General features: G+C 36.9%; 1 protein-coding gene across 5 annotated transcripts in view; it reads left to right on the top strand.

The window, feature by feature from the left end:
• VPS8 (VPS8, CORVET complex subunit) overlaps window positions 1–13,739 on the top strand; it is a 259,945-nt gene that overhangs the window by 33,408 nt on the left and 212,798 nt on the right. For 2 of the 5 annotated variants that reach the window (XM_021069974.1, XM_021069973.1), the window contains 7 exons: window positions 452–576; window positions 1,324–1,410; window positions 3,751–3,818; window positions 5,071–5,224; window positions 5,335–5,394; window positions 8,121–8,228; window positions 12,328–12,408. In XM_021069974.1, the coding sequence (XP_020925633.1) occupies window positions 452–576; window positions 1,324–1,410; window positions 3,751–3,818; window positions 5,071–5,224; window positions 5,335–5,394; window positions 8,121–8,228; window positions 12,328–12,408 (683 nt within the window). Of the gene's footprint in view, window positions 1–451; window positions 577–1,305; window positions 1,411–3,750; window positions 3,819–5,070; window positions 5,225–5,334; window positions 5,395–8,120; window positions 8,229–12,327; window positions 12,409–13,739 lie in introns of those variants that run through there. The other 3 variants (XM_021069975.1, XM_021069976.1, XM_021069977.1) reach the window with 3 other exon arrangements.

Consider the following 13,739-nt stretch of genomic DNA (forward strand, 5'->3'; position numbering starts at 1 on the left):
TTCCGGGAATCCCAGCTCCAATTCAACTTCAACTCCTAGCCTGGGAACCTCCATATGCTGCCATTGTGGCCCTAAAAAGACAAAAGACCAAAAAAAAAAAATAGGTGGTATTTCATGTAACTTTGCCTCCTAAAAATAGCAAGAAGTACAGGGCTGGAGTGAAAGCTGGTTTGTTCAAAGAGATATTTCTTATGGATTTTCTTATTATAGGTAAGTTTTATACTTCCTTGTACTTATTTTTTTCCTGCAGTTTTATTGTCTAATTCAATGCCCAGTGTCTAGTAGGTGCTCAGTAAATGCATTTTAAGATGAATGCAGTTTCATCATTTGATTCTTTTGTTTCTTGTTACCTCCAAAGTCTTTGAAAACAAGCCTATATTAAATACACATTTATTCACCCTTTCATTTCTCTCACTTAATTTTACCAGATTTTACCTATTGCTTTCTTTAGATCAGAATCAAGCCTTGCGACTCTGTCTGGGTAGCACCAGTGTTGGAGGTCAGTATGGAGCCATCTCTGCCCTCAGTATCAACAATGACTGCTCAAGACTTCTCTGTGGCTTTGCTAAAGGACAGGTAAATAGGAACTTTATTTTACCCATAAGACAATGTAAAATCAATTTTTAGAAAACCATTATCTTTTTAGATCAATATCTTGAAGTCCATAACGTGTTACCAAGTGACTTTCTGTAGAGCCCACCTGAATGTGCTTAGCCTAATTTTTGTCTTGTCCAAATTTTTAAATATAATGGATGGGGCTAGAGTCAGGTTTTTAATATCTTAATTCATATATCCATATAAGTAAATAGGCTTTATAAACCAACCAGACTGTTATACAAAATTTACTTTCTTATTGTAGTGTGGATAATTGTTGCTGCTTCTTTCAGTACATTATATTCTGTTTTGTGTATTCTTACCACCATGTTCCTAGATGACTATTTTGGTATTTCTTTTTACTTCTGAAATTGGCAGTAAGTTTTGTTTTCTTCTCTTCTGACTATCATTAATTGGTTTGGCAGTAAGCCTTTTCTATAATTTTTACCAGTGCTAAAGAGATTGACTTATTAAAGAAATTTCTTTTACCTCTTGGTAAGATTCAAAATCTAAGGGGAAAAGTAGGCTGGGCAGGATGAGAGGAGGATGAAGATGGAATAAAGGCCCCGTGCTTTGGGAGATCTGCAACTTTTAGTTATGTTATAACTTTATAGTTCTTTATCTGCAATGTTTATAGGCCAGGAATAGATTATTTCAGCCAAAATCCAGGGTACTTAAGTCCAAAAAAGAGCAATAAATTTGTTTTTAAAGCGTTTAGTTGTCTTATAGATCACTATGTGGGATTTGGCCAGTGGAAAACTTCTAAGATCAATAACAGATGCTCATCCTCCAGGAACAGCAATATTGCATATTAAGGTAAAGTCTTTATTTTCTTTTTCTAATGATTTTTATTGTGTCTTTGTATCCATTTTTAAGTAAATTTCTCTATAAACAGAATCCTTTAAAAGGAACTTTTATTCGACTGGCCCAACAAGGTGTTTTCCCAAGTTAAAACCAGAGATGGGCTAGCTTGGTAACACTCAGCTATATGTTGTATTGAAGTCTAGTAGATATAGAAGGAAAGAGAGTAAATGGATGTGATCCCAGACAAAAGGTTGGCAGCAAAGACAGGCAGCACCCTCCTGAAAACTCATGTGCAGATTTAAAAGGTCTTTTTACTTTTTGTTTAGTCCGCCAAGATTTTATTGCTGACATCAGGTGCTCTGTCACTTTGTTGGGAATGATCTGAAGTTCGAGGCACCAATTGTGAAAGAACCAAGGTTTGCATTATATTTAGAAATGAATCTGTTGGGTTGTTTTCTTTCAGGCCTCCAAAGGAAAAGCATCAAGAATCGAATCTTGGCTTTCTCCTTATATGCCTGAAGAAATAAACCAGCTTTTAGATTTCATTTATAAATACAACTTGGACCTTGGTTTTTGTATGCTGTCAAGCCCATGTTCAGAAGTATAAATGTAAAGGACTATAGGGAAGTCTAAAATCAGATCTTCTGGATTTTAATCATGTACACATTTGGTTGCTTAGCTGTGCAGACCTCTCTTTATCCATACATATGCTTTTGAAAGTCTGGGAGCATCTGGAATTTCTGTGTCTGCCTCTAGGTTAGTTACAGAAAAGTCTTTTGTGACAAAGCAGCATTGAAGTATTTAGTAACAATGAAAACAACCAGGTCAAATAAAAGTAGAGGGAATTTCTCCTCTTTCTGAACATCATGGTGGTTTATCTTGACCTCTTTTCACGTGGCATGAGCCAACTTCTAATATGTTGTAGTTGTTTGTGTTTATGCCTTATTTCCTTTAATAGATTAAGATCTTTGAAATCAGAATCTGTATCTTTTAAATTTTTTTGTATTACTGTAGTAGCTGTTCCAATAAATATTTAAGGAATAAATTGTTGGTAGTGTTTATAAAAGTCTAGTCTATTTGCAGAAAAAAGCAAAATCTTTGGGAGAAATAGTAGGTAACAGAAGAGGTAAAGACAGAGAAAAGAGAAGAATGTAGCTGAGGTTATATATAAGCAGACTAGTAGTAGCCATTGTGTTGCTTAGGGATGCTGATAAGTGCAGAAGCTCTGCAGGTACTTTGAAAGCCTCCATTGACAACAGCCACTTGCACTTCAAAACTCTTACTCATTGTTCTCCAAACTCAATCCTATGCGTCCCATCAACAAGTATCTGGGCTTTACTTCATTTTGTATGTACACATGCACACATGCATTTAAATTATTTAAATGTACTACTGCACTAATAGTTACATATGTTATGAAATACATATGCAAGAAATAGAAAATTGATAAAATGATGAGCGCTGTTATTTTCCCTACAGTCTACTTTGGCAACTGCTCTACTAGATCTTGAGAGCAAAGGTGTGGAACTTCTTTATTCTGCTTTTGTGCGGGGTCCAGGAAGAATAATTTTGTAGTAGCCGCTTGGACCTCAGCCATCCCTGAAGAGCACACAGACATGCCATTTAGGATAGTTCACAAGTCATTGGGATGAGGGGGACTAGGCACTGTGATACAAATTAAGTTATTCAGTGATTTATCCTGCAACAGTCACACTTACCAGACCTCTTAAACCCTTAGGACAATTTCTAATTGTGAACATTATTCATTCTTTTGAGTTTTCCAGAGTAGATAACAGCAACTGAAATGGACTCTGTGAAAGAAGATCAGGGAAGCAGCATGTTTTAGGAAGAGTTACATAAAAAGTTAAAGTATTTTAAATATAGTGGGTTAACTCTTCAGTTATTCAGAAAACACATTCAGACAAGTTTATTTCCCAAAGATAACAAAAATCTTTTAATTCTTGCAAGTTAGGTCACTGCAGATGTATCCAGAGTATCCTATTCCGTTTAATAGCAAGTTAGAAAAAGTTAATGTAAGAACCCAAGCAGCGAACTTCATGGCTTTTATGAATCATTGTTTGTATTTTCCTTTTATTCTGATGAAAGGTGGTTTTGCTTTTTTAAAGGCTCAGGGTTTTTTTTTTTTTTTTAAGCTATTGAGCCATTTTTATTCTGAATATGGATAAGTTGTATGTTTGCAGAGTAATGAACTAAATCTAGTTTAGGTGATTTCAAATGCTATTAAATGTGTTTGTTTTAGATTTTTAAAATTTTATAATTTTTTCCCTACCTTTTAAACATTTGATTGGTTGTTTAAAAATCTATAAGAAAATAAATTCCTTCTCTGTTTAGTTTACAGATGATCCAACTCTTGCAATTTGCAACGACAGCGGAGGTTCTGTTTTTGAATTGACATTTAAGTAAGAGACTAATGGATGTTTGTAGACAAAAGATTAGTTCTGGTTTAGTGACTTGAAGTTGAACACGAAGAGGTCTGGAAAATCCATGTGATTGAAAATAGGTTGTGGCTCTGTATTATAATTACCTGTGGAGACTTATAGAATATAAGAACTCCAGGCCTGATCCCCGACCCCCTCGATTCTGTCTCAGTAGATCTGAGTTAGGATTCTGGACTCTTACTCCCCAAAGTATTCATAAGCTCTTTCAAGCTTGGGGACTATTATTTTGCAGTATCTCACTCTTTTCGGTTTAGGCCCCAGGCCCAGTTGATTATAATCATAATGGCCAGGTGTAGAAAGGTTTTTATTGCCTTGGAATTGTCCTGTTTACTCTTTAAATAAGAGCAAAGACTGTTTAGATGCATGGAAGAACATTTATAAAGCTGAGTTTTTAAAAAAGCAGAACATAAAATTTAATGTGTTTTATGTTTCCATTAAGTTCTTCAAAGTAAGGACTATGTTTCTTGTATTTCTCATACCTTCTAACAATGCTGAGTTCAGAGTAATTGCTTCAGAAATATTCTTGATTTATCCCACTGTTTATTGAGCATCTCCTATGTGTAGACATGGTTCTAGACATCCAAGTTATAGCTGTGAACCAAACAAGGTTGCTACTCTATTAGAATTTATATTCTAGTTAGAGTGGGGATAGGGAAACAGACAATAAACCAACACATCAATGAAGTAACTGGAGAGAGTTATGAGTGCTGAGAAGAAATAAGGTTAGTGTGCTGGAATGCAGTAGAGAATAATTCAGGAAGGTCTCTCTCTGGAGGTGACATTTGAGCAAAGGCCTGAATGACAGTCTGGTCAGCAAATGCAGAGATCTGGAAGAAGTGTTCCAGCCAGAGGGACATTCAAACAGGCTTTGAGATGGCCTGCTGAAGCACTGGAGAGAAGGCAGGTGTGGCTGGAGCGTGTTTGTCAGGAACAGCAGTAGTGGGAGAGGAGTGAAGACAGGAGCCAGGACCTTTTAAACATGGTAAAGAGTGGTTTCTGTTTTTATGTACAGCAGTAAGCCATTGGAGTGCTTTTAGCAGAAGAGTGATGAATCTGACCTGCACATTAAAAATAACTTGCTGATGTCATGTAGAGTTTGGATTGTTGGGGGCGGGAGTAGGAGCTAGGAGGCTTTTGTAGTAGTTCATACCAGGGATGTGATGCCTTGGATCAGTGCTAAATTGCTTCTGCATTTTTTTGGTTACATTTTCAGGAGAGTGATGGGAGTGAGAACGTGTGAATCTAGATGCCTGTTCAGTGGTTCCAAGGGTGAAGTTTGCTGTATTGAGCCTCTACATTCTAAGCCCGAGTTGAAAGATCATCCCATCACACAGTTTTCCTTATTGGCCATGGCATCCTTAACAAAGGTAGGAGGTGTATTTAGAAGATGAAGTTCCTAATTTTTAGAGGGTTTGAATACCAAAGATTTGAAAATTATTGGGTGGGTATTAAAAATGAATTTTTTTTCCCCCTAAAGATACTGGTCATTGGATTGAAGCCATCCTTAAAAGTGTGGATGACTTTTCCTTATGGACGGGTGAGTAAGCCTCTCCATCTTATTGACAAAAAGACCATGTCAGGAGGTTGGGGAAAATGACTTGGAAATCTCTGAGGTTTCAGAAAACTAGGTGGAATGGAAATCAGTGGTGCAAAGGTCAGCGTCTGTTTATCTTGATGTAGCCAAAGCAGCATAACGTCTTGGGGATCATGAGATCTTTATTTTTTTTACCTTTATTTTGTTAAGTTTTTTTCTCACGAACAGCTGCTGCTTTTTTTAAAAAAATATTTTCTTTTATTAAAGTATAGTTGATTTATAATATTGTGCCAATATCTGCTGTACAGCAAAGTGACCCAGTGATATATATATATATATATATATATATATATATATATATATATATACACACACACACACACACACACACATTCCCTTTCTTGTATTATCTTCCAGCATGGTCTGTCCCAGGAGACTGGATATAGTTCCCTGTGCTGTACAGCAGGACCTCATTGCTTATCCCTTCTAAATGTAATCGTTTGTATCGACTAACCCCAAACTCCCAGTCCATGCCCCTCCCTCCCTCCTCATTGGCAACCGCCAAGTCCGTTCTCTATGTCTGTGAGTCTGTTTCTCTTCTTTAGATAGGTTCATTTGTGACATATTTTAGATTGCACATATAAATGATACCATATGTTATTTGTCTTTCTCTTTCTTCACTTAGTGTGAGAATCTCTGGTTGCATCCATGCTGCTGCAAATGGCAGTTATTTTGTTCTTTTTATGGCTGGGTAGTATTCCATTGCATATATATACACTACATCTTCCTAATCCATTCATCTGTCGATGGACATTTAGGTTGTTTCCATGTCTTGGCTACTGTGAATCATGCTGCTGTGAACATATGGGTGCATGTGTCTTTTTGAATTGTAATTTTGTCTGGACGTATGCCAGTGGGATTGCTGGATCATATGGTAGTTCTATATTTAGTTTTCTGAGGAACCTCCTTACTGTTTTCCATAGTGGCTGTACCAATTTACATTCCCGCCAGCAGTGTAAGAGGGTTCCCTTTTCTCCATACCCTCTCCAGCATTTGTTATTTGTGAACTTATTAATATGGCCATTCTGACCAGTGCAAGGTGGTGTACCTCATTGTAGTTTTGATTTGCATTTCTCTAATAATTTACAGCTGCTGCTTTCACACTGACTACTAATGGAGAACACTCCACCGAAATAGCTGGCATGCATTGTTACTACATACTCTTTCCTTAGCTGCTTCTGCCTCTGATATTTTACTTTGGGGGATGATACTTCTCAGAATGAATTATGCACACCTCAGTTTCCCTTTTCTTTCCTGCTTGGCTGTTTTCAGAGGGTCGTTATCTTCCAGTGTGTGTATGAGGACAGGCATTGATGAGATAGGATGGAGAATAAAGGTACAGAACCAGGACTAGTTCAAAACGCAGCCCCTGTACTGAGAGAGCTCACTGTTCTGTTTTCTTGTTAGTACCCTGTGAATGGTTGGGCTCAGGGGAAGTGGGTCTGCCTTTTCAGATGGCAAAGCTGGTCTAGATTGCCATTAACAATCTCCTTGGCTAATTGAGATTTATTATGGTGTTATGCATTTGCATCTTTTTGTATGTTTTTTCCCACCATTTTTTAATGAACATTTTCAGAGACTTTGAAAGAAATCTACATTGAACATCTATATACCTATCATTGTACAATTCTACCATTAGCCGTGGCATGTAGAGGTTCCCAGGCTAAGGGTCAAACCAGAGCTACAGCTGCTGGCCAGGGATTGAACCCTCATCCTCATGGATCTTAGTTGGATTCGTTTCTGTTGCAGCACAATGGGAACTCCTTATCATTCACATTTTACTGTATTATATACCTGCTCATCTCTATTCACCCATCAAATTGCATTTTTTAAAATGTATTTCCAAGAAAGTTGCAGAAATCAGTACTCTTTTCTCTAAATATTCAACATGCGTATGATTAACTACAGTTCAATATTTGTTGAAGTTTTTCCTTTGGTGTAAAAATTTACATATGCTGAAGTGCACACATCTTGAGTGCACATCTGCTGAACTTTAATGTATGTATGTGTGTATATATATATATATATATATATATATATATATTTTTTTTTTTTTTTTTTTTTTTTTTTTGCTTTTTAGGGCCACACCTGCGGCATGTGGAAGTTCCCAGGCTAGCAGTTGAATTGGAGCTGTAGCTGCTGGCATACACCACAGGTCCTGCAACGCAAGATCCAAGGCATGTCTGTGACCTACACCACAGCCACGGCAACGCTGGATCCTTAACCCACTGAGCAAGGCCAGGGATTGAACCTGCATCCTCATGGATACTAGTTGGCTTTGTTACTGCTGAGCCACAGTGGGAATTCCAGACAAATATATATACTTTCGTAACCCAAACCTCTGTCAAGATGTAGAACATTTCCATCCACACAGAAAGGTTCCTCATGACACTTCCCAGTTAGTCCCTGCTCTGTTGGAATCTTAATGAGAAATTAGAAGTCTTATCAAGGAACACAATCAGATGCTGGCTTTTATGTTTTGTTTTGTTTTGGGGTTTTATTTATTTATTTTTTTGGCCTCGTGGCATAGGGAAGTTTCCAGGCCAGGAATTGAACCCTGGATCCTTAACCAAAGTGGGAACTCCTAGATGCTGTTTTTAACCAGAGTTTTCTCTTTTTTTTTTTCTGACTGTTAACTGTGATGACTTTTTTTCCTGCTTCTTACTTAGATGGATCCTTCCAGTGTTCCATTGCTGGCCTGGCACTTTGTGGCAGTGCATAATTATGTGAATCCCATGCTTGCCTTCTGCAGAGGAGATGTTGTTCATTTTCTATTGGTAAGTCCTAATAGGATGCTAGATCTGTGGTAAGGTCCTTTATCTTAAGATTATTTTTCTGATGATTCACCAGTAATTTAATATCGTGTCAAAGAATATACCTTACTAATTCTTTGGTGGGTGACCTATTTAATTTTTATCTGAGGCTTTAGTGGTTAACCTGGAAAACAGCTTATCACCCTCAGCTCCATGCCTCTTCATGGTGTATTTCTCAGTTCCATCTCCCTTGATGAATGAATAATTGATGGTTTATATATATGTATAAATATATGAATAGACATATGTCTGTATTAATGGCTTACCTATCTATATATAGTATATTTATTAGACAGCAAGTATCATTGTAAACCTGCTGTATTCTCTATGCTGTGATGGACATGAGGCGATTGAAGGAAATAAAAACTTAATTTCTTCTTTCACATAGCTTAAAATGTGATTTGAAAGGCATACTTCACTACTACTAGTGAGAAGAGTTGAAGGATTCAACTATGTGATGGTAATTTAAAAACTGACATAAGTTTGGGGTATGAAGAGATTTGTATGGACTAGAGAGGCCGTGGAAGACTTTACGAATGATATGGGGCAAATACTACAGGAGGGGTGGATGTGCATATCAGGGGAAATAAAATGAAGTGACAGAGGTAAGAATGTGCTTGTGTACTCTCTCCTTGGCTTTCCTAGCTCACTGAAGCCAAGGCATCACTGTCCATCTAGTTTCTCCAGCCAGTCATCTAGGAGTTGCCTTTCAGTTACATCTTTCCCTTCCTTTCTGCTCCATCTCATATCTATTGACTCTGAATTTACTCCCTTTTTGTCCTCCCCAGTGCTGCCTCCCTAGCCTAAACCACTGACATTTCAGCCTAGGCTCTGGAGTAGCTTCCTGACTAGTCTTTGGCTTCAGTGCTTTTACATATGCTCACACATCTTGCCAGGAAGGCTCTGTGTGGCCCCACGTTATCCTGGCTCATGATTAGCATTGCCTTCCCCTACCTCCTGACCTCAGTCAGTGTTTTCTGCTACAGACCCTGGTAGGCCCTTCTCCTCTGATAACTTTCAGCACTTTAAAAATTACTCAGCATTCAGCACTTTAAAAATTACTCATCTAATATTTTTCTTCCTCACTAGACTGAAAGCTCTGTAAGTCTAAAACCAACTCTACTTCTCTATTCCAGCCACTAGGATACTGCTTGTGTATAGAAGGTCCCTAGTAAATGTTTATAGAATTTATGACAGGGAGAAACTTATTGTTGAAAATAAAGAATACATGGCATGGATATGGATTAGGGGTTGGCAAACTATGACTTATGGGCAAAATCTGGCTGGCTGTTTTTGTAAATAAAGTTTTATTGGAACACAGACATGCACATTGGCTTATGTATTATTTATGGCTGCTTTCACACTACAGTGGCAGAGTTGAGTAGTTGTGACAGAGAATATATGCTCCACAGAACCTAAAATACTTACTGTATGGCCTTTTACAGAAAATGTTTTCTGACCTCTGATCTAGATTATATAATAATTGGCCTAGATTGGTAACAGGAAGCCATTATGGGTTCTTAGTTAATTAAAGTGATGTTTTATGAAGATTACTGTAGAAACAGCAAAAAGAAGAGATTACAAGAGGTAGGAGGGAAATGGAAGGTTTTACCCTTATAGTAAAGCAAGTGTAAGGCCTTTAGACAAGGGTGGTTGGTTGCAGTGAGAGTTGGGGGTGGGTGGCATTTTGAAGGAAAGACAGAGCTTCTCATCCTATTGGATCTGGGGACTGAAGGACAGAGAGAGAGCAATGCATTTCTGGCTTTGCATTGTAGTAGCATGAAATATTCAAAGGGTTAGGGTTAGGGAAGAAATGAATGTGTTGAGCTGGAAGTGAAGATGGAACGCTCAAGTGTTGTATTGAGGAATGTCCTCTGGGTCGATGACAGTCCAGGTCAGGGATGCAAATGAAAATTCCAGGATGGAGAAGCTAGTTGAAGCTGTGAAAATCAAAAATGAGAGCATATGTAACCTTGGGGGACACTCACACAAGGGAGAGGAAAAAGAATAGGCAGTAGGAAAGAAGTTCCTCTAAAGGCATATAGAAGTGGGAGGGGAATAGGACAGTATGGCATCTCATAGAAGACAAAGAAGGATAGGCTTCAGGGCTTTGTCAATTCCAGGGTAATACCCATACCAAAGAAAGATCAAGGAAGAAGACTGAAGATAAGGCCACTTGATATGCAAGAAGTAGTTCTTTAGAAACTTTTCATAGGACTAATTATCAGTGGAATTGAGGTGGAAGTTAGATTATAGGGCCTTGTTAAAGAAATGGGTGTTTAGAAGAACAAATTCACATAACCATAATACATTATTTGGCTGCAAGAGGAAAAAGAATGGTTAACTAGCTGTAAGAAGTCAATCACGGGAGTTTTTTATTTTTGTTTTTTGAAGATGAAAAAGTCAAACCTGTTTGATAGCAAGAGGGAAAAGTCCCTTTCAAAGGAGTGATTGAATATGCTAGCAAGGGAGAGATAATAATTAAACAATGATGGAGACAGTAGGATTTAGAGTATGGACAGGTGAAGTAATTTTCTTTAGCAAGGACTTTGGCAAATCTTGAAGTAGTTAATGTTGGCATTTATCTTTTTGTTTATGAAACACTTTCAACATATGCAAGACATGAAACAATTTGGTGCTGTCCTACGTTCATTTCACAAATGCAGAAACTGAAAGAATAAATTTTTGCCCTTTGTGACTCAGCTGTAATAGTGGAACTTACTCTTAAACATAGGTCCCAGGTTCCTTTTACTAGAGTATCCTTTCTTAAGGGGAAGTGACTTAGGAAATGAAGTTGGACGTACACATTAGATGGTGTGAGTTGTTTGTCAAGATATCTGGTGAAGTTAGTACTACAAGTGGTAGGACTGGAAGACAAAGAGAAATTGAGACCTAAAGGGAAAGGAGGCCATCTAGAACACTGCTATGGGGAGTATACAGGAAAACCCAGGTTGATAAAATGTCATGAATTTAGGGCAGGTCATTGTGCTGTGTCTCTGTCTTCTTCAGTGTTCTGTCACCTGGCAGCAGAAGTGGAGAGAGCAAATTATAAGGATGCTTGAAGATTATAGTGTGTGTGTATGCATATATAAATAGAATATTGACATTTAGGTTTCTTTTGGGAAATTTTGGGCTGTTAGAGCTATAATAGTAATACTTCAGAAAAGTCTAGCTTTTTGTCACTGGAACAGGTTTTTTTTTTTCTTTTTCTTTTCCTTTTAATGAACTTTTGTTCGACTTTTTCACACCATGTCACCAATCTTATTTTATGATTTAACTGGCTAAATACAGTCACTGATGTAATGAAGTTAGGTCGTTCTGAATTACGACAGTGTGAATATTACATTACTGCATTTGCCAATACAGGTCTGCCCTGGGGATGTTGTGGGTTCAATTTCAGACCACTGCAATAAAGCAAATATTGCAATAAAGTGAGTTGCATAAGTTGTTTGGTTTCCTGGTGCATATAAAAGTTATGTTTATATGATACTGCAGTCTTTTAAGAGTGCAATAGCATTATTTCTTAAAAAAACAAAACAAAACAATGTACATACCTTAATTAAAAAATACTTCATTGCTAAAAAATGCCAAGACATTTGCAATATAGTAACATCAAATATCACTTATCATATAGATCACTATGACAAATAAATAATAATGAAAAAGTTTGAGCTGTTGCAAGAATTAACAAAATGTGACCCAAAGACACAAACTGAGCAAATGTTCTTGGAAAAATGGTGTTGATGGACTTGTTTGACACAGGGTTGCCACACTTTTGATTTGTAAAAAATGCAGTGTCTGGAACGCACAATAAAATGAAGTGCATTAAAATGAGGTTATAGATAAACTAACAACTAGATGACTTACCAGATTTGTATTTTGGAATAAATCATGGTGTGAATGCTTTTTTTCATTTGTGTAATAGTTTCTTTAATTATCAATATTTTTGTTTTAAGCATGCTGTGGATGGAAATTATTTTCTAGATGGATTGACTAGATGAGAGACTAAAAATGTTTCTCAAACAATAGGCAGAAATTTAGGTTGTTTTTATTTCATTATCAGGTTAAGAGAGATGAATCTGGAGCAATACATGTTACTAAGCAAAAGCATCTTCACCTATACTATGACCTCATCAACTTTACTGTGAGTATTATTGAAATAAAATACCCACATTTATTTTAGGTAATTGTTTGGAGTCCATGGGGTATTAGGGCTGCCAGGATTTCTGCCATAAACTCTGACCTTTAAGATTATATAAAATATGGACAGAGTGAAGTCCTGCTTGTGTTGAGTAAAGTCTGAGTTTGGTGTGATGCCACATTATTTTCGTTGTCTCTCAGCTTCATGTCCTGCTGAACACTGGCAGGATCAGTAAAATTTTCTTTCATGTCCAGATTAGCTCAAAGAGGAGATCAGAATCATTTCTTCAGGATCATTGCCAGGTTTTCTTTTTAAACACATTTTTGTACTTCAGAGTCTGTCCTAATTGGTCCAGGAGCTGTTCTTTTCCTGTGGCTAAAAACTTTGCAGAGTTCTCTCTCTCTCATGCATCTCAGTCCTGAGCCAACTTTTGATTTAAAAAACAGATTATTTTCCTTTTGTTCAGTTTTTATAATAGATGATTTAATAATTTAGTTGCATATTGCCTTTTATTCTCAGACTTTTGATTTAGAAATAATACTTTTTTCCATACACATTTCATGAAATAATTTTGTTCAACCTATCCTCTATTCTCATGCATATAAGACATCAATGTTTTTGTCATCACCCAAAGCCCTTGTTGAACCATCTTAACACAGTTTTCTAGAATTCATCGTAGTCACTTCCATTTAAAAGGTTTGGGATACAGCACTTAAAAAATCTGCATATGATTCTGCTGTTGGAAAAATTTTCTCAGCCACTAGTAACCATTCTCCTGATATTTGCCCTGTGGCTTACCCATGATGTAACTGATGTAATGGCTAACTGGGTCACTTTGTAAATTACCTTTAAAGGCTTGTTTTTGCAACATGTCAACACTTAAAATTGTGAGGGTCTCATCCTCAGAATAATTGCTAAACCTGCTATCCTTTTTGTCATTCTTTCTCTTTTAACCAGATGACCTTTGAAAGCATCTAAAAAGTAGCACTAAGTTTGTAAAAGGCTAAATAATGTGTCTTTCCTAAGTGATACATTATTTCTCAAAGTAAAGTAATCAAGGCAGCACCCAATAAAAGCTCTTTGTATATAATTGGAGTGTTAAACTGTTTTCTGTGAGAAAATTTTATTTTGGAAAACCCAACCAAACCAGACCCTTCCCTCATAGCAGCCACCACACAATGATAACGTATAGATTCAGCAAAGTTAAAAGAAAATTGATCAGTTTTCAACTTGATTGTCTTTGGTTTGTTATTATGCAAATAATTTGTGATAACATGGGGACAGATCATATAAATAAACCAAAGTGAATACCAGAGAGAGAGGGGAAGCACTTT

The sequence above is a fragment of the Sus scrofa genome, chromosome 13, assembly GCF_000003025.6.
Source record: "Sus scrofa isolate TJ Tabasco breed Duroc chromosome 13, Sscrofa11.1, whole genome shotgun sequence".
Lineage (NCBI taxonomy): Eukaryota > Metazoa > Chordata > Mammalia > Artiodactyla > Suidae > Sus > Sus scrofa.